At 51.1% G+C, this 12,728-nt stretch overlaps 1 protein-coding gene across 1 annotated transcript in view; it reads left to right on the forward strand.

Moving 5' to 3' along the window:
* Positions 1 to 7,130, forward strand: part of PHC2 (polyhomeotic homolog 2) — a 47,971-nt gene extending 40,841 nt beyond the window's left edge. The window contains exons 10-15 of the mRNA XM_056865560.1: positions 81 to 380; positions 1,072 to 1,201; positions 3,570 to 3,684; positions 3,845 to 3,986; positions 5,872 to 6,163; positions 6,935 to 7,130. Coding sequence (XP_056721538.1) covers positions 81 to 380; positions 1,072 to 1,201; positions 3,570 to 3,684; positions 3,845 to 3,986; positions 5,872 to 6,163; positions 6,935 to 7,089 — 1,134 coding nt within the window. The 3' untranslated portion in view covers positions 7,090 to 7,130. The remainder of the gene's footprint in view (positions 1 to 80; positions 381 to 1,071; positions 1,202 to 3,569; positions 3,685 to 3,844; positions 3,987 to 5,871; positions 6,164 to 6,934) is intronic.
* The last annotated feature ends 5,598 nt before the right edge of the window (positions 7,131 to 12,728 follow it).

The raw sequence follows: 12,728 nt of genomic DNA on the forward strand, positions 1-12,728 counted from the left end.
TTGGCTGCCGAGAGCTCATTCATGCCGCCAGCCCTTGATGGGGAGCGGGGACAAGTCAGCTGTATGGTAATGGGGGAGAGCGGGGAGGGGGCGCGGAGGGGCAGGGCCGGTCCACCCTCGGCGCCTCTGCCTTTGTCTGCTCGGTACATCGCCTTCCCTCCTCTTTCTCCCATGCAGAGGCCGGACGGGACCGCGTTCACTCGCAGCCGGACACCAGCAGCCCCGGCATGACCTCTGGGAACGGGAACTCTGCCTCCACCGTCGCCGGCGCCGCCCCCCAAAACGGTGAGAACAAGCCGCCCCAAGCCGTCGTGAAGCCGCAGATCTTGACCCACGTCATCGAGGGGTTTGTGATCCAGGAAGGGGCCGAGCCGTTCCCGGTACGCGCTGCTTCCGCACCTCAGGGATAGCTTGTTGTGCGTGGGTTTTTTTGTGTGTCGGTGCATGTCTGTGTGTTTTCCAGAGTACGGGGTGTTGAAATAGCCGGGGCGAGAAACTTGGGCAAAGGCTGGTATTGGGCACGGGGCGGGCAGGGATGGTTTTCTTGCCGCCGTTGATTCCCGGACAGTTCTGCTGAAGGCGAAACTGGGAAGTGAGCGGGAAGCGGGGGGTGGGGGTGGGGAGAGAGTTGATCAGACTCCCGAACAGTTCAGGAGCACCAGGTGGGTGCGGGGGTGGAGTAGGCATTTGCAAAGAACACATTTGATCTGGGAGGGCATCTCTGCAGTGGCAGAATTTTGGGCAAGAAGGGGTGGGGGAAAGAGAAGTGTCCCAGTATTAAAATCCTCCTGTCTGGTCCTGTGCTTAGAGCACGTTCTGACATACCTGGGAGACAGGCATTGCTCTAGTGGGTAAGACGTGACCCCTGACCCCCCCTCCCATATCTCTGATAGCCTTTTGTATGCTTTGGGCCGCACCGCTAACCCGCTTCCCTCCCACAGCTGTCCGTCAAGGCTTTGTTTTTCCCTCATCCTGCAGGGTAAAAGCCACAGGGGGGCGGGGTTACCCCACAAGCCACCACTTGGCGACCCTCTGACGGTTCCACCTCGTCCATCTCTGTCCTCTTGCCAGGTGGGGCGCTCCTCCCTGCTCGTGGGGAACCTCAAGAAGAAATATGCCCAAGGCCTCCTGGCCGAGAAACCCCAGCAGCAAGACAACGCGACCACCACAGACTCTGAAATGGAGGAACCCTATTTGCAAGGTAGGGGCCGGGCGTGGCTGTGCTCGTGCGCGTTCCTTTGGTAACAACACGCACATCTGTGTACTGCGTGCTGCAACCACAAATACGAAACACATAAGATAAGCCAAAAAACTATGAATTCATATTCACAAAAACATGATTTAAATATGCAGTAATATTAAAGATAACTTACTCTACGTACACTGACAAATCAGCAGTGCCATACAATAATGTCATGCAGCGATGTTCTAATACAGAATGAAAGTCCAAAAAACGTAACACAATTCCACAATGGATCAGCTCAGTTCCAACCGTAGCAACACAGTTCCAACCAAAGCTCAGTTCCAAGCAAAAAACGGTCCTCTGTTTTGTAGTCACACTTCATCATAGAGTTGGAAGGGACCACCAGGGTCATCTAGTCCAACCCCCTGCACAATGCAGGAAATTCACAATTATCTCCCCCACACACACCCAGTGACCCCCTTCTCCATGCCCAGAAGATGCCCAAGATGCCCTCCCTCTTGTGATCTTCCTAAGCTCATAGAATCAGCATTGCTGACAGATGGCCATCTAGCCTCTGCTTAAAAACCTCCAGGGAAGGAGCACGTACCACCTCCCGAGGAAGCCTGTTCCCCTGAGGAACTGTTCTAACTGTTAGAAAATTCTTCCTAATGTCTAGATGGAAACTCTTTTGATTTAATTTCAACCCGTTGGTTCTCGTCCGACCTTCTAAGGCAACAGAAAACAACTTAGCACCATCCTCTATGACAGCCCTTCAAGTACTTGAAGATGGTTAACATATCCCCTCTCAGTCATCTCCTCTTCAGACTAAACATACCCAGCTCCTTCCACCTTTCCTCATAGGACTTGGTCTCCAGACCCCTCACCGTCTTTGTTGCCCTCCTCTGGACCCGTTCCAGCTTGTCTACATCTTTCTTAAATTGAGATGCCCAAAACTGAACACAGTACTCTAGGTGAGGTCTAACCAGAACAGAGTAAAGCGATACCATCACTTCACGCGATCTGGACACTATACTTCTGTTGATGCAGCCCAGGATCACATTTGCCTTTTTAGCTACTGCATCACACTACTGACTCATGTTCAGTGTTTGGTCTACTAAGACCCAGGATCCTTTTCGCACACACCTCTGGGTCTCAGATGCTATAGACCCTGCTGAATGGCCCTGTTCCTGAGACACCTGGCTGCCTGTTGCTAGGAGCAGAATGTTAGACTGGATAGATCCTAGTCTGGCCCGGCAAGGCAATTCTCTCATCTGCTTGCTTGGCTCAGCGTTGCTAAACTGCGTCCATGTAAAGTGTTGTTCTCTCAAAGTTGGGTAGTGGGCCCAGGGAGTGCGTGTAATATATGCGTGCCCTGCAGAAAAACCAGTTGAGTAATCTACCGAGTAATATTCCAAAAACGCCTAATGAACTATTTAAGTATACGGTGAGGGCGGCAAGACTGATATATGCAGCCAAATGGAAAGCAGAGAAATACCCAGATTTCCTTTCCTTTGCTCCCTTAGAAGTTCCTTGATTCATAAACCTTGAGCAGCATAATTCTAAATCAGTTTACCCAGATTTAGATTAACAAGAGTACGCAACTATGGCAAAGCTCACATCTTTTATACATAATAGGTCAATCTTAGAATTTAGAGGAAAAATTGAATTTTTTTTTTAATTACATAGCTAGAAATTGGGAACAAAATTGAATTAAATTGAGGCAAAACGAGAAAGATTTCGGTAATATAAGTTTAATAAGAAGAGCCCCGTGGCGCAGAATGGTAAGCTGTAGTACTGCAGTCAAAAGCTCTGCTCACGAAACGTCTGTGACGTCACCCCATGGGTCAGGAATGACCCGGTGCTTGCACAGGGGATCTTTACCTTACCTTAAGTTTAATAAGCAAGTAACAAATGTGTTAAACGTAATTCAAAAAAGCTGATGATGGAGTTGTAGTTTGAATGGCCAGCTTCACGTATATTGTTACATTGTGTTTATGTTTTAAGGTTTCTGTGATAGTTTGTGTTTGGTTATGCTTTTCTTTTTTAATTTTCTTTTATCAGAGAGTGAGGGATGTCTGTTGCAAGGTATAGCGCCCTCCTAAGGCTTCTGCCATGTGGTATTTGTCAGACAACCGTATGCTCGCCAGCTGTGTGACCTTGGGCTACTCTCAGCTCTCTCAGCCCCACCTAGCTCAAAGGGGTGTCTTCCTTAAGTGGCAGAGAAAGTCAGCATATAAAAACCAACTCTTCTTTCTTCTTCCTCCTCCTCCTCCTCCTTTGTGTTGCCGTTAAGCTGAGCTGACTTGCTGCATGTCTAGAGGAGGCTGAGTAAGAGAGCTGGGCCGGTGTTGCCCTGACCAAACCCTTTTTATGGTCTTTTCCACAGAATCCAAAGAGGAGGGGTCACCCCCGAAGCTGAAGTGTGAACTCTGCGGCCGCCTGGACTTTGCATACAAGTTCAAGCGCTCCAAGCGCTTCTGCTCGATGGCATGCGCCAAGAGGTACGGGGGGGGGGCTGGCAAGAACGAGGGGCACCTTGGCTCGCTTCTCTCCCCTCTTCTGCTCCGGACTCGTTGGCTTGGCCAGGGTGCCCTCCTCCTGCCTCGGGACCTCTGGGGCCCATTGGCGTTGACCCTGACCATTGCTCTCGCCCCTCTGCAGGTACAACGTGGGGTGTACAAAAAGAGTGGGGCTCTTCCACCCCGACCGCAGCAAGCTTCAGAAACCCAGCACACCATCGCACGGCCGGCGCCGGACCTGCAAGAGCGCCCTTCCCCCTCTCAGCAAAGAAAACAAAAAGCAGGCAAGTGTTGAGGAGTCAGGGCGTCTTCAGCCTACGTTAGCTAGATTCGAGTCCAGCAGTCCCCTAGAGACCAACAAGATTTTCAGGGTATGAGCTTTGAACACATGAAGCTGCCTTATACTGAATCAGACCCTTGGTCCATCAAAGTCAGTATTGTCTACTCAGAACAACAGCGGCTCTCCAGGGTCTCAGGCGGGGGTCTTTCCCATCACCTACTTGCCTAGTCCCTTTAACTGGAGATGCCGGGGATTGAACCTGGGACCTTCTGCATGCCAAGCAGATGCTCTACCACTGAGCCATGGCCCCTCCCCAAAATGAAAGAACGCATGAACACACATGAAGCTGCTTTATACTGAATCAGACCCTTGTCCATCAAAGTTAGTATTGTCTACTCAGGCAGGCAGTGGCTCTCCAGGGTCTCAGGTAGAGGTCCTTCACATCACCTACTTGCCTAGTCCCTTTAACTGGAGATGCCAGGAATTGAACCTGGGACCTTCTGCATGCCAAGCAGATGCTCTACCACTGAGCCACAGCCCATACCCAAGGGTCAAAGCTCCTCTTTTGTTTGACGAATGTTTTGATTCTCAAAGTCTTGTTCTCTCTAAGGTGCTTCTGGGCTTGTATCTACCTGTTCTACTGCAAACCAACAGGGCTACTTTCTGAAACTTTAACCAAAGTAGGTCCTTTTCTAAGCTACCTGACAGCTAAATTGCCGTGGAAGCGGTGCAGGCCATACACTGCACACTTTCCATAGAGTTGTGAGGGGCGTTAGAGGGCATCTAGTCCTACCCATGTGCTCGGTATAGGAAATCCTTTCCTTAGATTTAACAGCCACTGGCTATCCCTCAACCACTTGACACTTTAAAAAAGGAGAAATGAAATTTAATTTTCCCCTGACACTACAAAGAGAAAAGACGCAACATCTCTCACGCAATTGACCAATCTTCTTGACAGCAGATAATGCAGTATCCGCTTCTCAGAAAGAGTCTAGCTGTTTTATCCAAGGAGTGATATATTTATTTCATGCAGTGTTGTTTTGTGGACATGTGGAAACAGTGTGCAGAGGAAGGCACTGGCAAAACCACCTCTGTTAGTCTATTGCCTTAAAAACCCCATAAGGGGTCGCCTTGAGTCGGCTGGCACTTGACAGCTCTTTACACACAAACACAGTTGGCTTGCCATCACGGAATTAAGGGCTGGTTCCTGTTAATAATAGACGTATGTGCTTGTAGGGCATCTATAGGGAGTCTGCTGTGCCGCCTTATAAAACCCACTACAAATCAATCTGATCTGTCAGCGATCATCCAGATCAACTGGCATGCGTCTGCCCATCCACAGGCCTCCTGCTGCAGCCCCGCTGGACACCCCCTCGAAATTTTGTTCTGGTGGAGGTCTACAGCGGGGGGGTTGATTGGCAGAAAAAACAGAGTTGCACTTACCTGTAGCTGTTGTTCGTTGAGCCAGCATGGTGTAGTGGTTAAGAGCGGTGGTTAGGAGCGGTGGAGTCTGACCTGGAGAACCGGGTTCGATTCCCCACTCTTCCACATGAGCGGCAGAGGCTACTCTGGTAAACTGGATTTGTTTCCCCGCTCCTACACACAAAGAAGCCAGCTGGGTGACCTTGGGCTAGTCACTCTCTCTCAGCCCCACCTACCTCACAGGGTGTCTGTTGTGGGGAGGGGGAGGGAAGGTGATTGTAAGCCGGTTTGAGTCTCCCTTAAGTGGTAGAGAAAGTTGACATATAAAAACCAACCCTTCAGTGCAGGCGCACATGTGGTACTGCACAGAAGACACACCGATGAATTGTTTCCTTCTTTTCCTCAAATGGAAATGCTGTTTCTTCATTGGCCACTGAGACATCTTATCGTCTTTCTTGCGTCCCCAGGCCCCGGCCTCCCTGACCCCCGGTTCCGGGCCCATCTCCGTCACCGGCTCGCTGCAGCTGAGCCACACGCAGGAGGACTCTAGCCGCTGCTCGGACAACTCGAGCTACGAGGAGCCCCTCTCCCCTCTCTCGGCCAGCTCGTCCGCCTCTCGCCGGCGCCAGGGGGAGCGGGACATGGAATTGCCTGATATGCACGTCCGGGACCTGGTGGGTATCGGGCACCATTTCTTGCCCAGCGAGCCCACCAAGTGGAATGTGGAAGACGTCTACGAGTTCATCCGCTCCTTGCCGGGTAAGGCTTGGCTTTGTTGGAGAGGGCCTCTGGCTTTGCCGAATGACATGAACACATGAAGCTGCCTGATAACCGAATGAGACCCTTGGTCCATCAAAGTCAGTATTGTCTACTCCAGGGTCTCAGGCAGGGGTCTTTCCCATTAGCTACTTGCCTAGTCCCTTTAACTGGAGGTGCTGGGAATTGAACCTGGGACCTTCTGCATGCCAAGCAGATGCTCTGCCACTGAGCCACAGCCCCTCCCATGGAATGAGACTGGGATTTCTCCCGGGTTAGCCGAAAATGGACCAGCCAAAGCTTGCGAGAAGGGAAGAAATTGACAAAATCTGTCCAGTTTCGGTCTCTTTATGAATGGGATAGTAGGCACACCCTGGCACTGTTATTCCAAGGTTTTTGGAGGATTCATTTCCACATCAGGTCAAATACTGCATGGTGTGGTGGTTAAGAGAGGTGGTTTGGAGCTGTGGACTCTGATCTGGAGAACCGGGTTTGATTTCCACTCCTCCCCATGAGTGGCGGAGGCTAATCTGATGAACTGGGTTGGTTTCCCCACTCCTACACATGAAGCCAGCTGCGTGACCTTGGCCTAGTCACACTCTCAGCCCCACCTACCTCACAGGGTGTTTGTTGTGGGGAGGGGAAGCCAGTTTGATTCTTCCTTAAGTGGTAGAGAAAGTTGGCATATGAAAACCAACTCTTCTTTTTGCTTCATGGCTTGGAACATCCTGGGGAATCTGACCAGGCGAACGCCCCCTTTCCCTCCCTTCTTAGGTTGCCAAGAGATCGCTGAGGAATTCCGTGCGCAAGAGATCGACGGGCAGGCGCTGCTTCTGCTCAAGGAGGACCACCTCATGAGCGCCATGAACATCAAGCTGGGCCCCGCCCTCAAAATCTACGCTCGCATCTGCATGCTGAAGGACTCCTAGAAGCGTCCAGCCTGTCGTGCCTTCTTTGCAGGGATGCTTTAATTTTTGGATTTTTTTTTTTCGAGATCAGATGGACTTTGACTAGCTTGGGCCTCTTCCCCCCACCTTCTGCACCGATTCTTGAGCACAGCCCCCCCCCCACTGACTGGGAGGGGGGAGAGAGACGAACTGACGCGTCTGTTTTGGGTCGGGGTGTCCAGAAGTCGAGGCTGTGGGGCTGTACATAATATGTAGCTTTAGCTTCCCTTTCTGCCTGCTCCCCTCCCCAAATTGGGGTGGATGAATGGGGGATGGGGAGAGACCTCCTCCGTTCACAATGGTTGCTGGATCTCCTGTTCCCGGGTGACACCGATACCCTCCCTCGGATTGGACAAAACCCTACTTGAAACCTCAAAGCCAAACAGGACAGTTGCCTTAAATTTGTTAGGGGTGTGTGTATGTGTGTTAAGTGTGGTTGTGTTGCCACATAGTGCCCTCTCCCTCCTTCTCCCCTTCCCTCAACAGCTCAGTTTCTAGTCTCCGGCCAGTTTTTTCCACAGCAGCCAAAGGGATGTGCGCGTACAGGGTGGGGTGGGGGTTTAATTCTGTCCGGCCCGTGCATCCCACTCAGAACAACCTTCCCTTCTGCGTGCTTGGCAGTTGCCGCAAGCTGAGAGGGAAAGCAGCCCCCCTTCTTGTTTTTCTTGGGGAGGGGGCGTCGCCAGCGATAAACTTGCAAGGACCGTTCTGGAGGCCCCCCATGGCTGCAGGTCTTTTTAGGAGGCGCCTCCTTGGTCAGCCTGGATCGGGGGGGGGGTCAGGTAGTTCTCCAGCTGCCTTGCAGAGAGACCCTCCAGTGCCCGGCATGACCGTCAACACTCGAGACACAGGGAGGCGGGAGGAGCTGGTTCTCTCTCTCCGGAAGATTGGGGCTGGCCTCGAGCAGGACGGCTCTCTGCGGGGGCGGGGGGGAGACAAGGGGCAGAAGGGGACAGCAGCTGAGCTGCTTGCCCCCCCCCCGGATAGTTTGTATGGGGGGAGCGTTGTGGTCCTTTCCTCCCCCATCCCTCGGTGCTGGCCACTCGCTGCAGCCTTTAGGGGCTGAAAACGGACTTTATACTCTTCTCCCCCTTTGTCGGTTTTTAATAAATTCCTTTTAAAAGAAAATCAAGCCTTTTTTCACGCAATTGTGGTTGAGTGGGAGAGGTTGGTGGTTTTGGGGAGCGAGTGACGTGTTTATAGAATCATAGAGTTGGAAGGGACCGCCAGGGTCATCTAGCCCAACCCCCTGCACAATGCAGGAATTTCACAACTACCTCCCACACACACGCCCAGTGACCCCCTACTCCATGCCCAGAAGATGGCCAAGATGCCCTCCCTCTCATGAACTGCCTAAGGTCATGGAATCAGGATTGATGACCGATGGTCATCTAGCCTCTGCTTAAAAACCTCCAGGGAAGGAGAGCTCACCACCTCCCGACGAAGCCTGTTCAACTGAGGAACCACTCTAACGGTTAGAAAGTTCTTCCTAATGTTTAGATGGAAACTCTTTTGATCTAATTTCAACCCGTTGGTTCTGGTCTGAACTTCTCAGGCAATAGAAAACAACTCGGCACAATCCTCTGTATGACAGCCCTTCAAGTACTTGAAGTTGGTTATCATATCACCTTTCAATCGTTTCCAGGCTAAACATACCCAGCTCCTTCAACCTTTCCTCATAGGACTTGGTCTCCAGACCCCTCACCATCTTTGTTGCCCTCCTCTGGACACATTCCAGCTCGTCTACGTCCTTAAAGGTGGTGCCCAAAACTGAACACAATACTCTGTTAGAGCACTTCTGGGACAGACGTTGGTAAAGACCATCCTTCTAAGAACCTCCAGCCATCTTGGAGCATCAGGGTGAACAGGTTTTGATTTGGTGTTTTGAAATCAATATATGAAAGAGCTTTTCCTTCCTTGAAGGAGACGTTTCACCTTGGGCCTCTGCCCAATATCTCCCTGGCGGCATCTATGCTGTCCTGTAGGAGAGGAGAGGAACCACACTCAGTTCACAGTCAGTGGTCTGTTGGGACTGTCTTACTTGAACGGAAGGTATCTCTCCTAGGTCCCCTGTACAAGCACCAGGTCATTCCTGGCCCATGGGGTGACGTCACAGCCCGACATTTACTAGGCACACCGTGTTTACGGGGTGGTTTGCCACTGCCTTCCCCAGTCGTCTTCCCTTTACCCCCAGCAGGCTGGGTACTCACTTTGCTGACCCTGGAAGGATGGAAGGCTTCTTGTCGGGCTCGAACTGGGGTCGTGGGCAAAGCTTTGACTGCGGTACTGCAGCTTACCACTCTGCGCCACGGGGCTTTACCCCTCCTAAAAAAGGTAAAGGTCGCCTGTGCAAGCACCAGGTCATTCCTGACCCATGGCGTGACGTCACATCCCGAAGTTTTCTAGGCAGACTTTTGTTTTATGGGGTGGTTTGCCAGTGCCTTCCCCAGTCGTCTTCCCTTTACCCCCAGCAAGCTGGGGCCTCATTTTACCGACCTCGGAAGGATGGAAGGCTGAGTCCACCTTGAGCAGGCGACCTGAAACCAACTTCCGTCGGGATCGAACTCAGGTCGTGAGCAGAGCTTGGACTGCTGTACTGCAGCTCACTACTCTGCGCCACGGGGCTCCTTTTATCCCTCTTAAGGATGTATCAAATATGAGACTCGGTAAACTGTTCTAGCCTTGACCTAGATAGCCCAGTCTAATGAGATCTCGAAAGCGAAGCAGCGTCAGATGCCCTAGTTAGCACTTGGATGGGAGATCACCAAGGAAGGCCGGGGTTGCTATGCAGAGGAAAGCAATAGCAAACCACCTGTGTGGCTTGCCTTGCAAATCCCTACAGGGTTCCTGTAAGTCAGCTGTGACCTGATGGCACTTTTCACCACCAAGCGGTCTTAACTTCATAGCAGAATTCCTGTTTTACGCTTCCTCAGGACCGTGGGTGGACAGCCTCCGGTCTAGCTGCTTGGCTGACATAAATTAAGAAGCAGGTTGCCGATTCTGGCAAGGGCTGCTTGAATGAAGAAGAGTTGGTTTTTATACCCTGCTTTTCTCTACCTAAAGGAGCCCCGTGGAGCAGAGTGGTAAGCTGCAGTACTGCAGTCCAAGCTCTGCTCACGACCTAAGTTCGAAGTCGGTTTCAGGTCGCCGGCTCAAGGTTGACTCAGCCTTCCATCCTTCCGAGGTCGGTAAAATGAGTACCCAGCTTGCTGGGGATCAAGGGAAGACGACTGGGGAAGGCACTGGCAAACCACCCCACAAACAAAGCCTGCCTAGGAAACGTCGGGATGTGACATCACCCCATGGGTCAGTAATGACCCGGTGCTTGCACAGGGGACTTTTACCTTTTACCCTTTTTCTCTGCCGAAAGGAGTCTCAAAGCGGCTTACAATCGCCTCCCCCCCCCCCCCCACAACAGACACCTTGTGAAGCAGGTGGGACCGAGAGAGTTCGGAGAATACTGTGACTAGCCCAAGGTCACCCAGCAGGCTTCATGTGGAGGAACAGGGAATCGAACCCGGTTCTCCGGGTTAGAGTCCGCCGCTCCTGTGGAGGAGTGAGGAGTCAAACCCCATCCCCCATTCAAACCACTCCACCCAACTGGCATCTGATGGAGGCACCCACTTAGAAAGTGGGAAAGGAACAAGCTCTTATTCCCCTCTTTTGCTGCCGCTGTCTACCCTGAACAGAAGAGCAGTACTCAGCCAGTCCGGCCCAAGGTTGCAAAGACATTTTATTTCTTTTTTTTCCACAACAGAGAAATACAAAGCAACTTGTTCCCCAATTTTTTTTTGTTTTTTTCATTGTTTAAACAATGCAAATGCCTGTATGGAGTCGAGCTGCCCTCCTCCAAACCCATCTTCGTTACCACAATGCAAGACGTTCAGTGGGAGAGGGGGAAACCTTGTTGTTTTTTTATTTGTTTAAATCTTCCTCTTTTCTTCCTTTTCATTATTAAGGTAATAACTAGGGTTCTAACTAAATGCGGCCTGGGCTTTTTTATATAGAAAAAAAATTGTGTTAACATTATGTATAAGAGTCCTATTTACAGAGTTATTAACATGCGGACAAAATAGGCTACAATATTGAATATCGTACAACATCAATTCAAAACCAAGGGTGATGGGAAAAGGGGCGCGGGGAAGAAGGAAGAGAATCAAATTAATACAAACAGTGATAAAAAAAAGAAACAACCTGGTATAAACAAAATGATATATTTTTAAGGCTTAAAAAGTGTGTGTTTTTCTTTTTAAAAAATTACACAGTTAATTCATATCCAAAATGGAACAGAAAAGTACATAATAGAGGTGGTTTCAGTGTAGCTTTTTTTTGGGGGGGGGGTGTTTGCGCCCTCCCCATTTGGTTGGAGGAGAGACCATAAAATTGGCTGGGAGTTTCCAGAGCTGGCATCATGGCAGTAACCTATAAACCTTTAGTTGATTGAATTGCTTTGATTCAAGGAGGGGATATTTTTTTTGGGGGGGGGGGAGTTGATTTGGAGTGTATTGTGAGACTGGTGCACTCCAGTGGTGGGAGCAGGTGAGTGATCCCCAGTGTGATTGAGGGCGCTAGCCAGTCACTGGCCACTGCATCTTGTGCTCGAGCCGCTAAAGTGATGGGGGATTCTCAAATCTGCCTTCACCCCTGCGTACCATGGACTTTCTGCCCGACGCCACCTTACGGGTTGGCACGTGCTGTCAATCAAGCCGCAACAAAGTCGAGTGGCTGACCTACAAGTGGGGGGCGGAGGGGCCAAGATCTGAGAAACGACGCCCACCACTGAATTTATCAAAGGAAAAATAAAAGAGCCACACACACACACCCCGCCCCGGCTTAGCATTGGTCACCATTAGCCTGCTAATGTCACCATTAGCCTGTTTTGGAAAATCTGCCTGCAAAAATCAATGGGGGGGGGCATGAAATGGAAGTGGCCCCCACAAATCTGGCTTAACTCAGGGGAGGGTTAGAGGGGCATTATGGTACCTTTCCAGGTGGCTTTGCTGTCTTCAAACTTCACCCCTTCCTTGAGCAGGTTCTATTTATTTATTTGTTCGATATATAACCTGCCCTCCCCTTCCATGGCCAGGCTCAGGGCGGGTAACAACATTAAAACAGCGTAACCTTACAGGTTCTTCAGGAAGCCCTCCGAGCCGGACTTTTGGGGGTCCCACCACTGCCCCAAGGAATCAGCTGTCTAGGGGAACGGGCTTGTGCTCCTCAGCGGCATTTCTTTGCGCCAGAGCATTACCGATGGCTCTGCTTGTTCCAAATGTGCCCTGGATCTTGGTTCAGCATCGCCGGGCAAGAAGCACTGCGCTTCTGGAAGGGGCAGCTGCACTCCTGAGGCAAGGAAGGTTTCCTAGCTGGAGCCGTTCAGCATGCGCCCCCACCCTAGCTTACCCAAAAGCTTAGCGACTCCCTGGAGCTTAGCGGTACTTCTAGTTCCTAACTGAACGCAAAGGAATCGAGCAGAGGACCACCACCACCGAGAGCTTGAAGAGAGGCTTTTCCCACTCTGCACGATGCTTTTGCATGCCATCGTGTGCTTTTTCCAGCAGAAGGTAAGGAAAGCTGTGAGTTAAGATGTCTTGGCTGGCCTCTTAGGACGCTGGCCAGCTGTG

Source organism: Euleptes europaea, chromosome 19 (assembly GCF_029931775.1).
Source record: "Euleptes europaea isolate rEulEur1 chromosome 19, rEulEur1.hap1, whole genome shotgun sequence".
NCBI lineage: Eukaryota > Metazoa > Chordata > Lepidosauria > Squamata > Sphaerodactylidae > Euleptes > Euleptes europaea.